The sequence below is a fragment of the Cupressus sempervirens genome, chromosome 10, assembly GCF_028749045.1.
Source record: "Cupressus sempervirens isolate cs-2001-9-10 chromosome 10, ASM2874904v1, whole genome shotgun sequence".
NCBI lineage: Eukaryota > Viridiplantae > Streptophyta > Pinopsida > Cupressales > Cupressaceae > Cupressus > Cupressus sempervirens.
In genome coordinates, this window is record NC_143127.1 from 413774677 (window position 1) to 413792102 (window position 17426).

At 36.3% G+C, this 17426-nt stretch overlaps 1 protein-coding gene across 2 annotated transcripts; it reads left to right on the top strand.

Moving 5' to 3' along the window:
* Positions 1-13169: 13169 nt before the first annotated feature.
* LOC149534460 (uncharacterized) lies at positions 13170-16904 on the top strand. Of its 2 annotated transcripts, XM_089803702.1 has the most exons (3): positions 13371-13510; positions 13608-16147; positions 16325-16904. In XM_089803702.1, exons 2-3 carry the CDS (start codon positions 14026-14028, stop codon positions 16771-16773), a joined length of 2571 nt encoding a protein of 856 aa, XP_089659828.1. In that variant the 5' UTR covers positions 13371-13510; positions 13608-14025; the 3' UTR covers positions 16774-16904. The 2 variants fall into 2 exon arrangements, with proteins under 2 accessions (XP_089659827.1, XP_089659828.1); XM_089803701.1 differs by having other exon boundaries at positions 13170-16147.
* Positions 16905-17426: the final 522 nt, after the last annotated feature.

A 17426-nucleotide genomic window follows, 5' to 3' on the forward strand; every position in this document is an offset into this window, starting at 1 on the left:
TGCTGAAGTTTAATATAATTCCTCATTTGTAGAACTGGTTTTCCCTTAGGGGTTTTTCCAAGGACAATTTGTCCGAAAATATTATGTTCATTGTGTTGTGCATTTCTTTCTGTATTTTATAAGTGAAGTTGCAGTTGTGTTATTTTTCGAGATTCGCTGAGAATTTATTTTCAGCAGTTTAATAATCGTTTATGATAGGAGATTAATAATCAGTGACTGCAATAGTTAAATTTTTCACATGAAAAACCCAGATGTTATGATAGAGTAAACAATATATAGAACACTTCTGCATAGACAAAATGACTGCTCCTGAGAGAACACAAACACCTCTGTAGATATGAACACTACTGAATAATTATGAACACCTTTATAAATAATATGAAATATTTCTGAGCTCGATTGTGCAAACACTTCTGAATATTATATGAATGCCACCAATCAAACACCCGCATAGACTCCTATCAGAAATAATGAAGCACAAACCCCTTCACATGAACATACCATACTGTGGAAAAGAGGAACTCATGCAAAGATAAAAATGATAGCAAAGAAGATCAACAGGCGAAGCTGTTTCTTGACATACAAATCACGATGATCATGTAGAATATGATTGGCAAACAAAAGGCAACCAATAATATGTCCACATAAAAAATGAGCTGGCAACCAATAAGGTGAGCTGACTGGAGAGTGAAGAATGGCATCAACAGAATCCGCATATTAAAAAAAAAACTAGCTTATAAGAGTTTTCCAAGATGAAGCATGAGAGGCAGAGTGCTCCCCCGAGCATAGACAAAAACATGATTCTCAAGCGTTACAATTGGAATTCCTCCGATGGGTTCCTCTGATGCAAACTTTGGAAGAAAAACAAGGACACACACATTGAATCTCCTCAAACAGACTCTCCTTAATCAACTTGAATCGATCGATCATCCAGCTGAGACGCACAATATCCACCAATTGCTAGATGTAGAATTCAAAGAGGCTTTGCATGTATATAATATTGTCTCCAACGATTACAAGAATCACCATCACAATAAAACAAGAGCCATTAAAGGCACTCAACGATGATGATAACAAAACAATATAGTACATGACTAATCAAATACTCTAGATAGAGGGAAAAAATAGATCCGGCAGAGAGGTTACTTACCCGAGTCATCTCATTATATTTTCTCACATCTTTCTTAGCAGCAACAAAACCAAATTATGATCACCCCTGCATGCACTGTATGAAGAATTCAAATCCTCAAGCTACCATCATCAATGATCATGCATTCAGTCGACAGGAGGAAAATGCATTCGGCTGACAGGGTGCAAACTACGAAACAAACACGCCGTTCATTTAGAAATGATGTACATAACCTAATAAGGTCACAGGTTTGCAAGCATTAATAACCAAAGCCAATCCAATGACATAAATAAGAACTCCTATAATTGCTATTATCCAACTTTACTAGGTTCTGATACCATGTTACTGTTTTTGTCTAGTAATTAGATAAATAACAACAAAAGAGCATAAATAATACACAAATGACTCAATGCATTTATGCTGGGAAAACCTTTCCACTTGAAGAGAAAAACCCAACCACACCATTGAAATATCACTTTTATTGATACAAAAATGTATCAGTACAAGGCTTTCACTTGATTGCGCTTACAATACACCAAGGAATCATATAAATAGATTCAATTTAGACTCTTCATATTACACATGAAGGTCTCTTTGAATTCTTAATGTAAGACCATTCAAATTTTCAAAGATTCAACACTTCACATTTCCATACACATGTCTCTTCACATGACGTATGACATGTCTTTTTGCATAATATTAACTTTAAATATAATCACAAATATCTCTTTCAACTTAATATGACCATAACAGTCATAACAAACATATCTCCATCTCATAAAATCTAAGATGAAGATCTCTATTGCAACTATGTAAACTTCAACAATATCTCTATAATTCATTTTGTTTGTTGTTTTGTTCAATTTCATTTTCAAAGTAGATAATTGGACACTTGTCAATTCTAGCTTATGTGGTAACTTCTTCAATGTCACCCCATCTATTATCAATTTGTGCATTGAATAATTTTTTGATATTTGTGATTTGTGTCCTATTTTTGTTGAATGTTGCACTCCATGTTGATGCAAAAGGCACTGCAAGAAGTGTGTTGAACCCTTCACACCAAACCACCACATAAGGAGATCACTTAGACCCCTTCTTTTTACATTCCTCAACTCCACACAAGTTCATTTTTACCTTCCCATTTGCTTCTAAAGGTTTCATGGGGAAAAACATCCATTCCCAAAATGAGCAATTTCGGGCTTTTAGGGCTACTTTCCCTAATGAGACCAATATTGGAAATTTAGCCTCAAAATTCAACTGCCTTGGATGATCTCAAAGAGGGTAATTTGATAGAAATCATTCATTATTTGGGTAAAAAATTTCTCAACCCTTCATCCCCTCTTCATGACTTAGTGGGAAGACCTAAAGCAATTAGACCTCTTAAGTCAGTTTTAGAGCTTAACTCCAATTTATCAAACACAAACCTACGAAAAATATGATTTCTAGACATCCTTTTTAGAGGTCTACAAGATTCCACAATCTTAGATTCTGACTCAAAACCTAAACCACTTAACTCCAAATGTGTTGCTTTAGGCCTAATAGGGTTGTTTTCTTAGTTATCTACTACAACTACTTGATGATGAGTTCATCCTTAGGATATAATGTAGGGATTATCCTTTAACCCCTCTATAGACTCCAAAACAACCAAAATTTAGGATCCTACACTTGGTTTGTGTTATTATCACAACCTTTTCTATCAAATTTCACCTGAGCACATTGAGATGTTGGGCCTAGTGCATCAAACTAAAAATAAAAAACCCTACATTTTAGTGCCTAACTTTTGGGGACTTAATGTACATTGTATTTAATTTATTTCCATAGGAGGCTATGAAATTCCAACTGTGGAAAGTCAAATAAAATCCACTTGTTTGATGAAACCCTATGACAATGAGGGTTTGGTGACTCTTATTACAAAATTCTATAGTTCTCCTTAAAGTATTTTTTAGTGGCTAATATTTGTAAATTGACTAATTTTAGATATTTTTGGCTAGTAAATTAGCTAATAATTTAAGGTTTAACGAAACCTAAATCACCGCATTTTTATACAATTTAGCTTTAAAATATTTAAAATCACTTAATAATTTATTTTATTAAAAAACTTACGTTCAAAGATTCACCATAATATTTAATATATGATTATATTTGATTCACCTAAATATTATATATTATTAGAGATTAAAATTAATTCACCAATAATTCTCATAATTATTAGTTACTTAAGGGATATATCACCAATACTTAGTTTTCACTATTGATTTAAAATATAATGTAATGATCCTTATAATAATCCATGAGTTAAAAAAAATTCAATTTCATTTATAGTATTCTATGTTGATTAATGAAATTTCTATTATTATTGAGATTCACCAATATTTTCTATACAAAAATTATGATTCGAAAATAATCGCCAATATAAATAACATTTAAAATAAAAAATTTGAAAGATTCGTGAATAGAAATAATTTTTGTTTCAAAATAATGAAAGATTTGCCAATATTTTATATCTTTTTTTGGAGGAGTGTTTCTTAAAGATTATCCTGGTTCTCCTTTATTATGAAACTTCAAATTAAAAAAAATGAAATATAACTCATCACCTCATCTATCTATGGTCATTTATCCATGCAACCAATCCATACAAGGTTGTATGGTACTTTGAAAAAAAAAATGCACCAAAATCCTAAGTTCTTTTTATTGCAAATTCATCAAAACTTCTACAATCACATCACCTCTAGTCATTTTCAACCACCTTTTACCTATTTCAAGCTCCCTCAATGGTTGCAACTTTCATTTGAATCCAAATGACCATTGGGTGGTTGTTTTTCATTTTAGTTGAAAAGTTGTTAATGTTGCAAAATGCAACATTGAAAATATTTTTTCAATTTATTATAATATTTCTTTGTTTTTATTCCAAAGTTGTTCAAAAGGGATCCCACATGTATGAAAACACTCCAAGACACATAAGAACCAAAAAACATAAAATTTTCACCCTTTGACCAAGTTTAAAAATGACAATGAGGTTAGGATTGAAACATAATTGCACCTATTGGTCAAATGGCCTTACAATAGGCTGTCAAACATGGATCAAAGGATCCTTATTAAAATTTTCATGTTTCAATCCTATACTTGTCTTGTATGGGGGGTTCTCATTCACCACATTCCCCTTGTGATTCGATCTCAAGTCCTCATGAGATTAGTTCCTCCATAATGGTTCCATGCTTCCTCATGTCAACTTCATCCATCCAAATAATGTCTTCTTTAAGGTAGCCTTCCCATTTGACTACATACTTCTTATAGACAATATTCCTTGTTTTTTTGATGGATTTGGTATCCAAAATTTGTTTAGGATTTCTCGCTTCATGGTGAGGGATCTCTATTGTAGCTTCTTCTAGGCTCTTTACCTATATGTCAAAACCTGCATTCATGCTTCCTTTAAAGGAGGTCAGATTAGAAATATTAAAAATAGGGGATATGTAAAGGTAAGGAGGGAGTTCAATCTCATACCTGCATTCAAACTATGCTTCTTCAATATTCTACAAGGACCTACTTTCTTCATCATTAACTTGGTATGTTTTCCCTTTGGAATTTTTCTCTTCTTGAGATAAGCCCAAACTAAGTCTCCAACCCGTAATTCCAAGTATCTCCTCTTCTTGTCTTCTATTTTCTTATAATTTTTAGTGGTCCTTTGTTAAGTTTTTCTCACTTGTTCTTGAATCTCTTTATAACCTCTATTAGTTTCTCCCCATGTGCATTGATTGGTTCATCTTGAGGAATGTGTTAGAGTGGGGTTGTCGTTGCACCAAAAGATTGATCTATCAATGCCCAATACAACCACTCAACTTATAGTACATAGGAGGTGATTAAGCTCTTTTCATGAATGCTAAGATGAGTGTTGAACAAATTTCCAACAATCTCCCCCTTAGTGTTACCCAAGGGTATGAGGATTCAAACTTGTGACCAAGCTCTAAACCAATTATTAGAGAGTAAAGTCCACCAAGATAACTGAGAGGGGGGGTGGGGGTTGGCCAATCAATTATGCAATTGAAACAACTTTTGTTATTGTTATTAAATCCAAACCATGTGATCAATAAGTAAAATAACCACTCACTATAACACCACATTTGTTAACTAGGGAAATCCTTGATTAGAGGGAAAACCCTAGTAGGTATGGTACCCACAAAATGATGTACCAATGTACAAATTTCCTATGAAAGGATGGACTTTGTTAGGGGCCAATGAAATACATTTAGTACATATCAGTCCATATTAGGATAAATTGAATTCTTATGATCTCAAAACTATGCCTCTACTACACCAAATACTTCTTAGATCTCAAAACTAGATTCACAAACTTGCATCACACAAATCCCTTAGATCGCTTACTCGCATATAACTCACACTTACAGTAATTTACTCACATACAATCACAAGGAAAATATCTTTCCTTTATACCAAGTCCTAAAAATAATTTATTGAGTCAGCCTTGAGGCTTTCCCAATTTAAAATTACAATAGAACCTCATTAAGATAAATAAAATACACTTTATATTACAACTTTCCATAATTATATAAAACTGTAAGCTCAAAGTCTTTACAAATATTCACATGTGCAACCTCAAACTTCATGCACTCAATGACATCATCATTAGGATGTCTTCTACCTATGTGCAACTTCACTCATCTAGATTCTATCCCTGTTAGGAGATATGACCTGATTACTAAAAATCACTTCTTAGGAACTGTTTGTAAAGTATCTTCCACAAGTATAGAATAAATTGTCGCTAGTCTTTGACTTTCTTCATGTGCTCTTAACTGCAAAATTAGGATACTCTGTAGAGTATGTCCTGAACTGTACATGACCTCATCTTTACTCCTCAACTATACGATCTCAATCACTATCTATACTTTGTTAGTCTTTAGTATGTTGATATCAATGACAAATACTACCATGAATGCAATATATGATCATACTAACAATCCCACATGCTTTATCAATGCTAGGATACTCCCTCATAGGAATATCATCAGCATTCATGATAATAATCTCCCCTTTTTGCGTTGGTGGCATCATAGATGAAAAATCTAAGTTCCAAGAATACCAAAACATACCACTCTATTGCAATAGCTCCACCATTGTAGTCATCTTATTTTCAAATCCTCTTTATCAATCAAATCAATCTCTCATAGGAATAAATCTCCATCTATTCTACTACTCACCCATTGATATACTTCCCTTATGACATCAATATTTTCTTCAACTCTCCCCCATATGTAGGAGATACTTCTCTCCCCCATTTTTAGGAGATGTTTTTCATGCATTCTATCCCCCATTCACATCAATGAAAAAAGAATCATTATATCAATTTTTTGCAATAATATCTTCAATCATCTCAACTGTCCAAAGACATTATTGACATAGCAACTATCATGAGTCCTTGATGACTCAACTTAAACTGGATACTCCCCCATAGAGGAAGCATCAACAGTTAGTCTAGATAAACAATAGTGCTCTATACCACTAGACTAATGCAACCTCTATATCATCTATTTTGAAGTAGGTAGGGACATAACCCCAACATGCCTCTCAAATACTCAAATTCATCCTTCCATAAGGGCTTTGTAGACATATCTTCTATCTTCTCTTTTGCACTAACATACTCCATTATGATTACTTTCTCTACAACCAAGTCTCTCTCAAAACATGATACTTAACATATATGTGCTTTGTCTTAGAATGTAATACATAATTCTTAGACATACTTACTATACTTGTGTTATCACAATGTATGACAACAAGCTCTATAAACTCAACTCCAATATCCTTCAATATCTACTTCATCTACATAATATGATTGCAATTATGTGCTGATGTTGTGTACTCTACTTCTATTGTGCTTTGTGAAATGCAATCTTGTTTCTTGCTTAGCCAAGAAACCAAACTTCCTCCTAAGAAGAATGGTCCACCACTTATACTCTTTCTATCATCCATACTACCTACCTAATCCATCTTTTGTACTCTTTCTATCATCCATAATGCATACTTAATCCACATCATTATATGCACATAGAGTAAAGTCATTTGATCCATCATAACACAACCCAAAATCAAGTGTACCCTTAAAAAATCTGAAAATCCTCTTTACTGTTGTAAAATGTGCTTCTTTAGGATTAGCTTGAAATATCGCAACAATGCCAATTGCATTAGCTATATCTGGTCTTGTATGTGTCAAGTATTGCAAGCCTCCAATCATGGATATTTACTTCTTCTACTCAATTGTAGGTGTCTCATCTTTGCTAGATAACTTATGAACAACTACCATAGGTGTACCAACAAGTTACCAACTTTCCAAACCAAATATTTTCAACAAATGTTTCAAGTACTTAGTCTGTGATAAGAAAATATGTTCAATGTTCTACACAATCTATAAACCCAATAAATACTTCATTTCAACAATAATTATCATGTCAAACTCCTCCTTCATTTCACTAGTGAATGCTTCACTTGCTTCATCATCTCCTCCAAAGATTATATAATCCGCAAACACTTCAATAATCAACAAACCATTCTAAAATACAAGTTACTATCTGTAGTTCCTTTAGAAAATCCTAATTTTGCCAAATGTTTGTCCTGAATCTTGAGGGGAGTGTTGAATTTTTTTCCAACAATCTCCCCCTTAGCATTACTTGAGGGTCTGAGGATTTGAATCTATGACTAAGCTATGATACCACTTGTTAGAGTGGGGTTTTTGTTGCACCAAAATATTGATCTATAAATACCCAATACAACCACTCATCTTATAGTACACAAGAGGTGATTAAGTCCTTGTCATAAATCTCAAGGGGAGCATTGAACAAATTTCCAACAGAAGGTTCCTCAATTCCAACACTCCCTTGGGATTTTGACCATACACAATCTGAAAAAAGGATTTTACTTGTACTCCTATTTATTGAATCATTGAAAGAAATTTTTTCTTGGTGTATGATGGGGTCCCACTTTTCACCATATTGTTTTGTTAAACATCTTAGCACATTTCCTAATGACCCATTCACCACTTTAGTTTTCCCATATGTCCGAGGATGGTAGGCAGAACCGAAGCTCAAATTTGTGCCCAATTGTTTCCATAAATTCCTCAAAAAGTGACTAATGAGCTTGACATCTCTATTTGATATGATGGATAGGGGTAATCCATGGATTCTTATAATTTCCTTGAATAATAGGTTGGAAACATAAGTTGCATCATTTGTACTCTTGCATGGTAGAAAATTTTCTATTTTTCTAAACTTGTCTACTACTACAACGATGCTATCAAACCTCTTTTGAGTCCTAGGTAAACCCATGAAAAAATCCATGCTACAAATCTCTTATGGCTTAGTGGGAATAGGCAGGGTTGGTATAATCTGTTGAAGCTCCTTTGGCTTTCTAACAAATGTTGCAAGTCTCCAAAAATATTCTAACATCTTCTTGCATCTTGGGCCAAAAGTAATGTATTCTCACATGTTCTAAGGTCTTGTCCAACCCAAAACATCCTCCTATACTGCCACAATTCTTTTCCTTGATGATATTCTCTCTTATTGAGCACCTAGGTATACACAATTTATGTCCTTTGAACAATAGGTCATCTTGTATCAAAGAATTAGAATATTGAACATGACAAGCCTCTAAAAGTTTAGAAAAAACCTTGTATACATCTTGAAAATATTCATTGTTCTTATACATACCTTTTAAGGATTCAATGCCTCCACTCTGCAATCTAACTTCTTGCACAATCAAGGTTCTTCTTCTCAGAGCATCGACCACTTTGTTGGCATCTCCTTTATTTTGTTTTATGGTGAATGTGTAGGTCTAAATAGACTCTACCAATTTTATATGCATATGGCTCAACTTTTCCTGATTAGTCAAAAAACTTAGGGCTTGATTTTCAATGAAAACAACAAATTATTTAGGTAGGAGGTAATGCCTATACTTTTTCAATGTTTGCACCAAGGCGTACAACTCTAGGTTATAAGAGGAATATCTCTTCATGGTCTCATTCAATTTTCACTAGAAAAAGAAATAGGTCTTCCATCCCAGCTTAGATCTGCTCCTATGACTACATTGGATGCATCACTTTCAATAGTGAAAACCTTTTGAAAATCACGAAAGACCAATACAGGTTGTTTTGATATTTTTTTCTTCAGTTTTGAAAATATTCTTCAACCTCCTTTGTGCATGAATTTTTTTAATTCTATCCACCCTTGATGGTCTCCAAAATTAGGGCACAAATATGACTAAACCCTTTGATGAACTTCTTGTAAAAGGTGGAAAGTCCATGAAAACTTCTTACTTTTGAGAAGGCCAGTTTAATATGGCATCTACCTTGTCTAGATCCATCCTTAGGTTCCCCCTGGAAATTAAAAAATTCATGTGTACCAATTCTTCCTATAAAAAGACACACTTCTCTAAATTTATTAGCAATTGCTCATCAGATAGCCTTTTCAAAACCATATCCAAATGTATAAGGTGTTCATCCCTAGTTGTGTTGAAAATGAGGATGTCATCTATTAAGATATGGTTTAAGCACTTCATTTATGAGTCTCATGAATGTGCTTAGTGCATTTGTGAAGCCAAATGACATATCCCTCTATTCATAAAGGTGCCCATTTGTTTTGAAAGAAATTTTCCATTCATCTCCAGTCCTTATCTTGATCTGGTGGTATCCACTCTTCAAGTCCACCTTGGAATTGTACCTTGCACCTCCCAAACAATCCAATAGGTTTTTAATCCTAGGCATAGGGAACCTAAACCTAATGACAATCATATTAATTGCTTTTGAGTCTATACACAACCTCCAAGCTCCTTCCTTCTTAGGGGCTAATAGGTGGGCATTGCACATGAACTCAAATTTTTTGTTATCAATCCATTATGCAATAGTTCTTGGATTTTTCTGGCCATTTCTTCATTTTGCTAGGGAGTTAACTTGTAAGAAGCTTCCTTAGGCAAGGTGGCACCAAGGATCAAATCAATGTTGTGGCTAATCTCTTTAATAGGTGGAATGGTATTTGACAGATCCTTAGTCACGATGTGTTTGTACTTCTCTAATAGGTCTCTTACCTCCTTTGGTCCTACCTCCCTTCTTGGTTCTTCCTTAACCTTCCTTGTTTTCTTCTACTCCTTCCTAGGCAAGGTCACAAGAGCATAACATGTTGTGTCTTCCTTTAGGACCTCAAGGAATTCTTTTCCTCCTATGAACATAAACTTTCTCAACAATATTCTCAAGGGAGGGAGGAGGGTGGAATGGTGCAACAATATTCTCAACTTTCTTAAACCAAAATAATAGCTTGAATCCGCAACTAAGTAAGATAAATAACATGAATACCATCATAACACCATGATTGGTTATCAGGGAAAATTTGATTGAGGGGAAAACCTCAATGGAGATCATACCCAAAATATCTCACTACTGTAATAATAAGTACCCTATTAAAGGTATAAGTACAAAAAAAGAATGCACCTACACTCAAGCCTGTAGCCTAGAGCACACTACCAAAATACATCAAGGAATATAGCCACTTTACAAAGGTAAATGGACTTACAGTATAATATTGGATTAACTAGTAGTATCATAGCTAGGAGAACCATTTCGATGAAGCTCCAAATCATAGTTGCATCACTTTACTCAATATAATATCCTTCCATTCACATTACATATTCATCATATATCCATCTCTTGCAAACTCAAAGAGATCATAAGATCAAAATCATATCTTTGACAATGCAAAATAGGATAAATAATGTAATGTCTAATCCTTCACTATATCTTGATCAAATCACCAAATCACAACTTGTTATACAAGATTAATGTCATCTATATTGTATCTATTATGTGAAATCAACAAAGTAATACTCTAAATTGATTATCCAACTACATCAAATCAGTGATATTGGATTGCTATGTTCTAGTGTTAGAGATATATTCATCAGTGAATATCTCATACATATCAAAACTCTATAATCTACGAATCTCCAATTAGACATATTAATATATCTACTTATATGCTCTTCAATTGCAACCTCTAACTCTCTGTCATCTTTATGATCTATGTTGTCCTTTATCACTATGTGCTAATCTATTTGACCTCCTAAGGTTTCTCTCATTCTTATTGGTTTTTTCACTAGCCTCATCATCATTCTTAGAGATACTTTCTTGGATGGTGATTATAGTTTTTTTTGCAAAACATGAAAATTATTTCCCTTGTCTTGCTAGGAGACGAGGCTTTTTATTTGTGTCCTCTCAACCCATTCTCGATAACAATCGGAGTGGGGGTTTTTGAAGTTTCACCTTAGGAGAGAATTTTGACCCTTAGATACCTAATGCATTTTTTCTTGCTAGGGATAGGGGTCTATAAGATGTTGACCAAGGAGTGGGGGGGGTATCCGAATTAGGGGCTCCATGCACCATTATTTGTTTGGGTGGGCACAAAGAAAGGTGGAAATGATAAATATGCAAAATCGCACGTTGATGAAGATGGATGGTTTTTTCCCTTGATTATTGGTATTTTCTATTGCCTCCTTCACAAAACTCTCCAAGGAGATGAAAAGGAAAAAGGATAAGACTATGATTACGAAAAATGGTTTAATAATGACATGTGATAGAAGTAGTACACCCTAATCTACCTACCCACTAGGGTGAACTCTTTCATAATCACAAAGCATACTTGGTTCCAAGGTTCCTGCAACTTGTCTCTTTCATAGCCTCTATGCAACTTGACTAAGATTTCATTTTCTCTAAAGAATTCATTTAGGTTGTCACTATTAGAAACACAACTTCTTTTCTCTCACTTGCTTCCTTTAGTTGGGAGCCCTATCAATTTCGCAATCACTCCTTCATTCACTTCAAACAATATTCATCCCATAGTAACCTTTCTATCCACCCAAGAAGTAGCATATTGAATGAACACACCTTCATTGTAGACATTGATACTCTCAATAAATTGATAAACCCTCCTTCATAACAGATGTGCTAAACCATGATATCATTTTTACATTCATCATGCTGATTGGGCTTAGTTCTAACTCTATCCTCACCCATTCTATCACACTCAATGATAATAGCAATTAGACTCATAGAGACCTTTAAAGTACCATAATTACCAAATAAAATGTAATCTCCAAAAATTGGTCATCGAAAGGGTTGTAATTATTAATCTAATTGCCACCTATATCTTCATATCTCCTTATGCATCTCATAAATGCTCACTAGCGGGGATAACTCCATCATGTTAAAAGATGTCATATTATTCAAACTATCATTTAAAAGGTAAACTTCTCCCCCCTCCCCAACCTTATCCCCCCACTCCCCAACCTTCCTTGTCTTAGCATTTTTCAATAAAATTTGATAAACAAGCATGAAAATGTTTGTAACAAGATAACCAATTTAAATTTAATAATAAAAATTAAAAACAGAATACATAACATTTTATTTCTAATTTAATTATAAAATTTAATTTAAAAGTCTTCATAGACCTAATGATGCCTATATAGGCAATCCCTCTACCACATTTTCTTAAAATATTAGAAAAGTGTGATTCTCTAACTTGTTTCAATGATAAACCAAAAAAAGGGAGAGGCTAAAGACAATATGCACTAAAGACTAAACAAACTCAAACTTTTCTTTTCCACAAAGTGGTGATTTTTTTTTCAATTTTTTTGTTGTTTTACACTACAAACTATGCAAATCATGAAAATCAAATCAAAAAAATCCATGACATTTTCAAGTTTTTAAAAATTGATCAACTATGCGGCATCCCCAAAATATGCCCTTCCATGTGGTACAAGTATCCCTAGTAATTATTTTATTGTATTTTGAGGAGAAAGCTGCGTCAAACTGGATGTTCTATATCGTAGTTACGTCTCAGCTTACCTGTAAATGACGGCAATGACGATGTCATTACTGACACTCTAGAACTACACGCTCCATGGATTATTATTCTCTCCCCAATAATAAGATATATAATTACGATACAAGTTTATCTATTCGTAAACAACAAAACCCATTTGCAACACGTTCTCAACCAAATACTGACGTGCCGGAGTTTTTTCTTTTCTAGATATCTATTTTCCCATTGACAAAACCTCGCCTGGTTCGCGTAGGTTCGACTTTACACCTTTGAAGTCAAATATGTCGACCGCCTTTTAATGCTCGATAAGACCTCCTCGCCTGCTCCACCTAAGTCATTTGCCAGGAAATTTCGCCGCTATTTCTTGGAATGTTATCCCACGATTAGGTGAGAATTTCTTCCGCTTCTTCTGGCGACAATGATTCACAAGAGAAACGAAGATGCGTGGAGGAACCTCTCAACTCTAAATTTCCCGTTTGCGACATTGCCGTCGAGTTAGGGTTTGAAGGTTCGTACAGGCCTCCGGCCATGGTCCGAATTGCTCAGAAAAAGCGGTCGCTTGCCCTTTTCTTCTGCACGCTCACTTTTCTCTTTCTCCATTGCAGTTGCATCTCGGAAGACGGCAAAATTCTTCTGCAGATAAAAGAGAACGATTGGATTGACGGAGGTAATAATTTGACGGACTGGAATGCTTCTGACGAAAACCCCTGCAGCTGGAATGGGATCTCTTGCAATTCTTCCAAGGTCGTCACTGCACTTAATCTCACCGGCGCTTCAATTTCAGGCAATCTGACTTCTAAAATATGCCTTCTTCCAAGTCTGGAGAATTTGATTCTCACCGGTAATGCTTTCCAAGGGTTATTTCCCGATGGCCTGTTCGATTGCAAGGGTTTGCAAGTGCTCGATTTGTCCGCCAATGACTTCTTAGGAAGCCTGCCGGGTCGAATCAGTGAATTCAGGCAGCTGAGGGTCTTGAATTTGGCACTAAATTTTTTCAGCGGCACCATTCCCCCTGCCTTCGGAATGTTGCCGAACATCCAAGAGCTCTCCTTGGACGGGAATAATTTGACGGGCACGATCCCTTCTTTTGTCGCCAATTTGACAACCCTGAGGAAATTCACCATTGGCGATAATCCTCTCCTAGGCGGCGTGATACCTGCAGAGCTCTATAAATTGAACAGGCTCCAAGATCTAGAACTATATAATTGTAGTCTAGAAGGTAAAATTCCGAATTTTTTCGGTAATTTAACGGAGCTGGACTACTTGGATTTGTCTAAGAACCAGCTGAAGGGCAATATTCCGGATAGTTTAACTGCTCTGTCCAAGTTGAGGATTTTGTACCTTTGGAGCAACAATTTGTCTGGGCCGATTCTGCCTAACATCGACGAAATGGGAAGCCTATCTATGTTAGATCTTTCTGTGAACCAGCTAAGCGGCGATATTCCTAACACAATTGGCAATCTGGAATCTCTGGAGCAGCTAATACTGCCAGACAATCAGCTCACCGGAGAAATCCCTGCAAAGCTCGGGATGCTGCGGAACTTGACGAAGCTGTATCTGTATGGTAACACGCTCAAGGGATGGCTGCCCCAGGGTTTGGGTACATATTCTGATCTTTATATGGTCGATGTCACGGGAACCGGTTTGGAAGGCCCCCTGCCCAAAAATCTGTGCAAAAATGGAATGCTGTACGGGTTGGCTTTAGCTTCAAATAATTTCAATGGAAGTTTACCTTCATCCTTAGGGGATTGTGAAAGTTTACAGTTTGTGCAGTTGAATGATAACCAGCTCAGTGGTGAGATTCCTGCAGGGCTTTGGAGCGTTTCAAGCCGTGTACAGCTGATACTCTATAACAATAAGTTTGTAGGTCAGATTCCTGCGGCCATAGGACAAGCAAAAAGCCTGGCTAGGTTGCAAATAAACAACAACCAGTTCAACGGAAGCATTCCCTCAGAGATTGGAAAACTGACAAGTCTCGAGATCTTAAACGCGAGCAGCAATCAGTTGTCAGGGTCCATTCCAAGTGAGCTCGCGCGCTTGACGATGATAAGTACTCTGCAGCTTGATCACAATTCTCTGTCTGGAGAAATTCCCAAGGGTTTAACATCATTGAAGAAGCTCTCTATTCTCAATCTGGGTACAAATCGTCTCACAGGCGAAATCCCGGCGTCCTTGGGCGAGCTGCCATCGTTGAACAGTCTTGATCTCTCAAATAATTCGCTCTCTGGCCAAATTCCTGCAGATCTAGGACAACTTTCATTCACTATTTTCAATCTATCCGACAATCGCTTGAATGGCCCAATTCCTGCCGCTCTGGACAATTCGGCTTACAAGGACGCTTTTCTCGGTAATCCAGGATTATGCGGAGGTCAGAATTTGATGCTGAAGTCTTGTCCTTCAGACAGGATATCTTCTCAACGATTGGCTACGATTGTGGTACCGTCTGTGATCTTAGCAGCCATGGCACTTGGCTCCATTTGTGTGTGTTGGTTATGTGTGAGGAAAGGGAGGGGCACGCCATCGTGGAAATTGACGTCTTTCCATTTGCCAGAGCTGAACGAGTTGCACATTCTCCGCAACTTGTCGGAGGACAATGTTATTGGATCCGGAGGCGCCGGAAAAGTATACAGGGTCATTCTGCAGACTGGGGAAGCCGTAGCGGTGAAGAAGATCCGGAACACGAGCAGATCTTGGGGAAAAATTAAGAGAAAAGGGGTTCATTTGCAGCGGAATCATGAATTGGGGGAAGTGGAGGTGGATACACTGGGTCTCATCCGGCACACCAACATTTTAAAGCTTCTCTGCTGCATTTCAAGCGAAGAGTCCGATTTCAAGCTATTGGTGTACGAGTACATGCCCAACGGGAGCTTGTTGGAGCGTCTGCAGAATTCACAAGGACCGCAATTGGGGCTTCCATGGCCGATCCGATATAAGATCGCACTGGGCGCAGCTCGTGGGCTGAGCTATATGCATCACGATTGCACGCCTCCACTTCTGCACAGGGATGTGAAATCCAGCAACATCTTGCTGGATGAAGATTTAGAGGCTAAAATTGCAGATTTTGGTCTGGCCAGAGTTCTTAATAACCTGGGCGAGGAGTACTCTGTTTCAGGCTATGTGGGATCTCACGGATATATAGCTCCAGGTCCGATTTTATCTTCTTCCATAAAATGCTAGTTTGTTTAGTTTACAGTATCTTGTCATAATTTAGCGCCATTAACATTATCATTATTGCTATCATAAAATTTAACTAGATGTAGTTTTTGAGTCAAATTTATTGACCCATACCTTCTACTTATCAATTACAAATCGTGATGCGCAGAGTACGGCCATAGAATGAAAGTGAGCGAGAAAATTGACGTGTACAGCTTTGGAGTGGTGGTGTTAGAGCTGGTGAGTGGGATGAAGGCAACGAATGAGGTGCAGTACGGCGAAGGAGTGGACATTGTGGAGTGGATCCGCAGCACAATAATAGGGAGGGGAGAGATGGGAGTTTTGGATTGGCGAATATTGGAAGAGAAATGGATCGAGCAAATGCTGTTGGTGTTGCGGGTGGGTCTGGTTTGCACAAACAGGGATCCCAAACGGCGGCCGTCGATGAGGAAAGTGGTGGAGATGTTGGTGATGTGCAATGGAGAGGAGGAGGAAAGGAATAAGATGTTTTTTCCGCAGGCGAGGAGGAGTCAGAGGGCGGGAGCTAATTTTTCCGCTACCACGCCACTTTTCGCCGCCGAGAAGGAAGCGGATTACCTTTCAGATTTGGAGAGTTGAAAATCCTGCGAGTCAACCCAATCAAATTTCCATCCTGGGTACCTGGAATTGCAGGGCCTATGGGTGGATGGCTGTACAATAGCATTTTAATTGTAAGATCCTATTATAAATTTGAGAAAAATAATTATCAATTTGTCAAGTTTTATAATAGTATTATATTAATTTAATCTAACATACATTAAGTCCAATCATGTTTAGGTCTCCTTTGAAAGGATGTCCCTTGTATATGCAATGTCCTAAATAGAATTCGATAAGCCATTTTCAAAGCCTTGTTTATATAAGAAAAATTATGTTTTCATGTGAGTATATTATTAGTTTATGTCGATATTTATGGGTGTAGAAAATCAAGTTTAATTTAATTTTGGTTGATTTTATGACTTTAAAATATAAAAATATAAAACTTTAAGAATATATATATCTTAAATAAGTTTTCATGGTACTTTCAATATTGTTGAATGGAAGTTCATTATCATGATGTTGCAATCTTTTGGTTTTCCTCCATTCTTCTGCATGGCTGTTCAAACTCTTCTAACTGATGCTTGTGCCCAAATTGAGATTAATGGCTCTATTTCTGACCCTTTCCCTCTTAGTCGGTCTATCAGGCAAGGCTGCCCTCTAGCTCCTACTCTTTTTGTTATTGCTATTGAAGCTTT

Excerpts from the sequence above, each read along its gene's own strand:
- LOC149534460 (XM_089803701.1), top strand. The coding sequence starts at position 13,531 with ATGGTCCGAATTGCTCAGAAAAAGCGGTCGCTTGCCCTTTTCTTCTGC. Across the intron at positions 16,148-16,324 it reads TCACGGATATATAGCTCCAG|AGTACGGCCATAGAATGAAA; the intron begins GTCCGATTTTAT and ends CGTGATGCGCAG.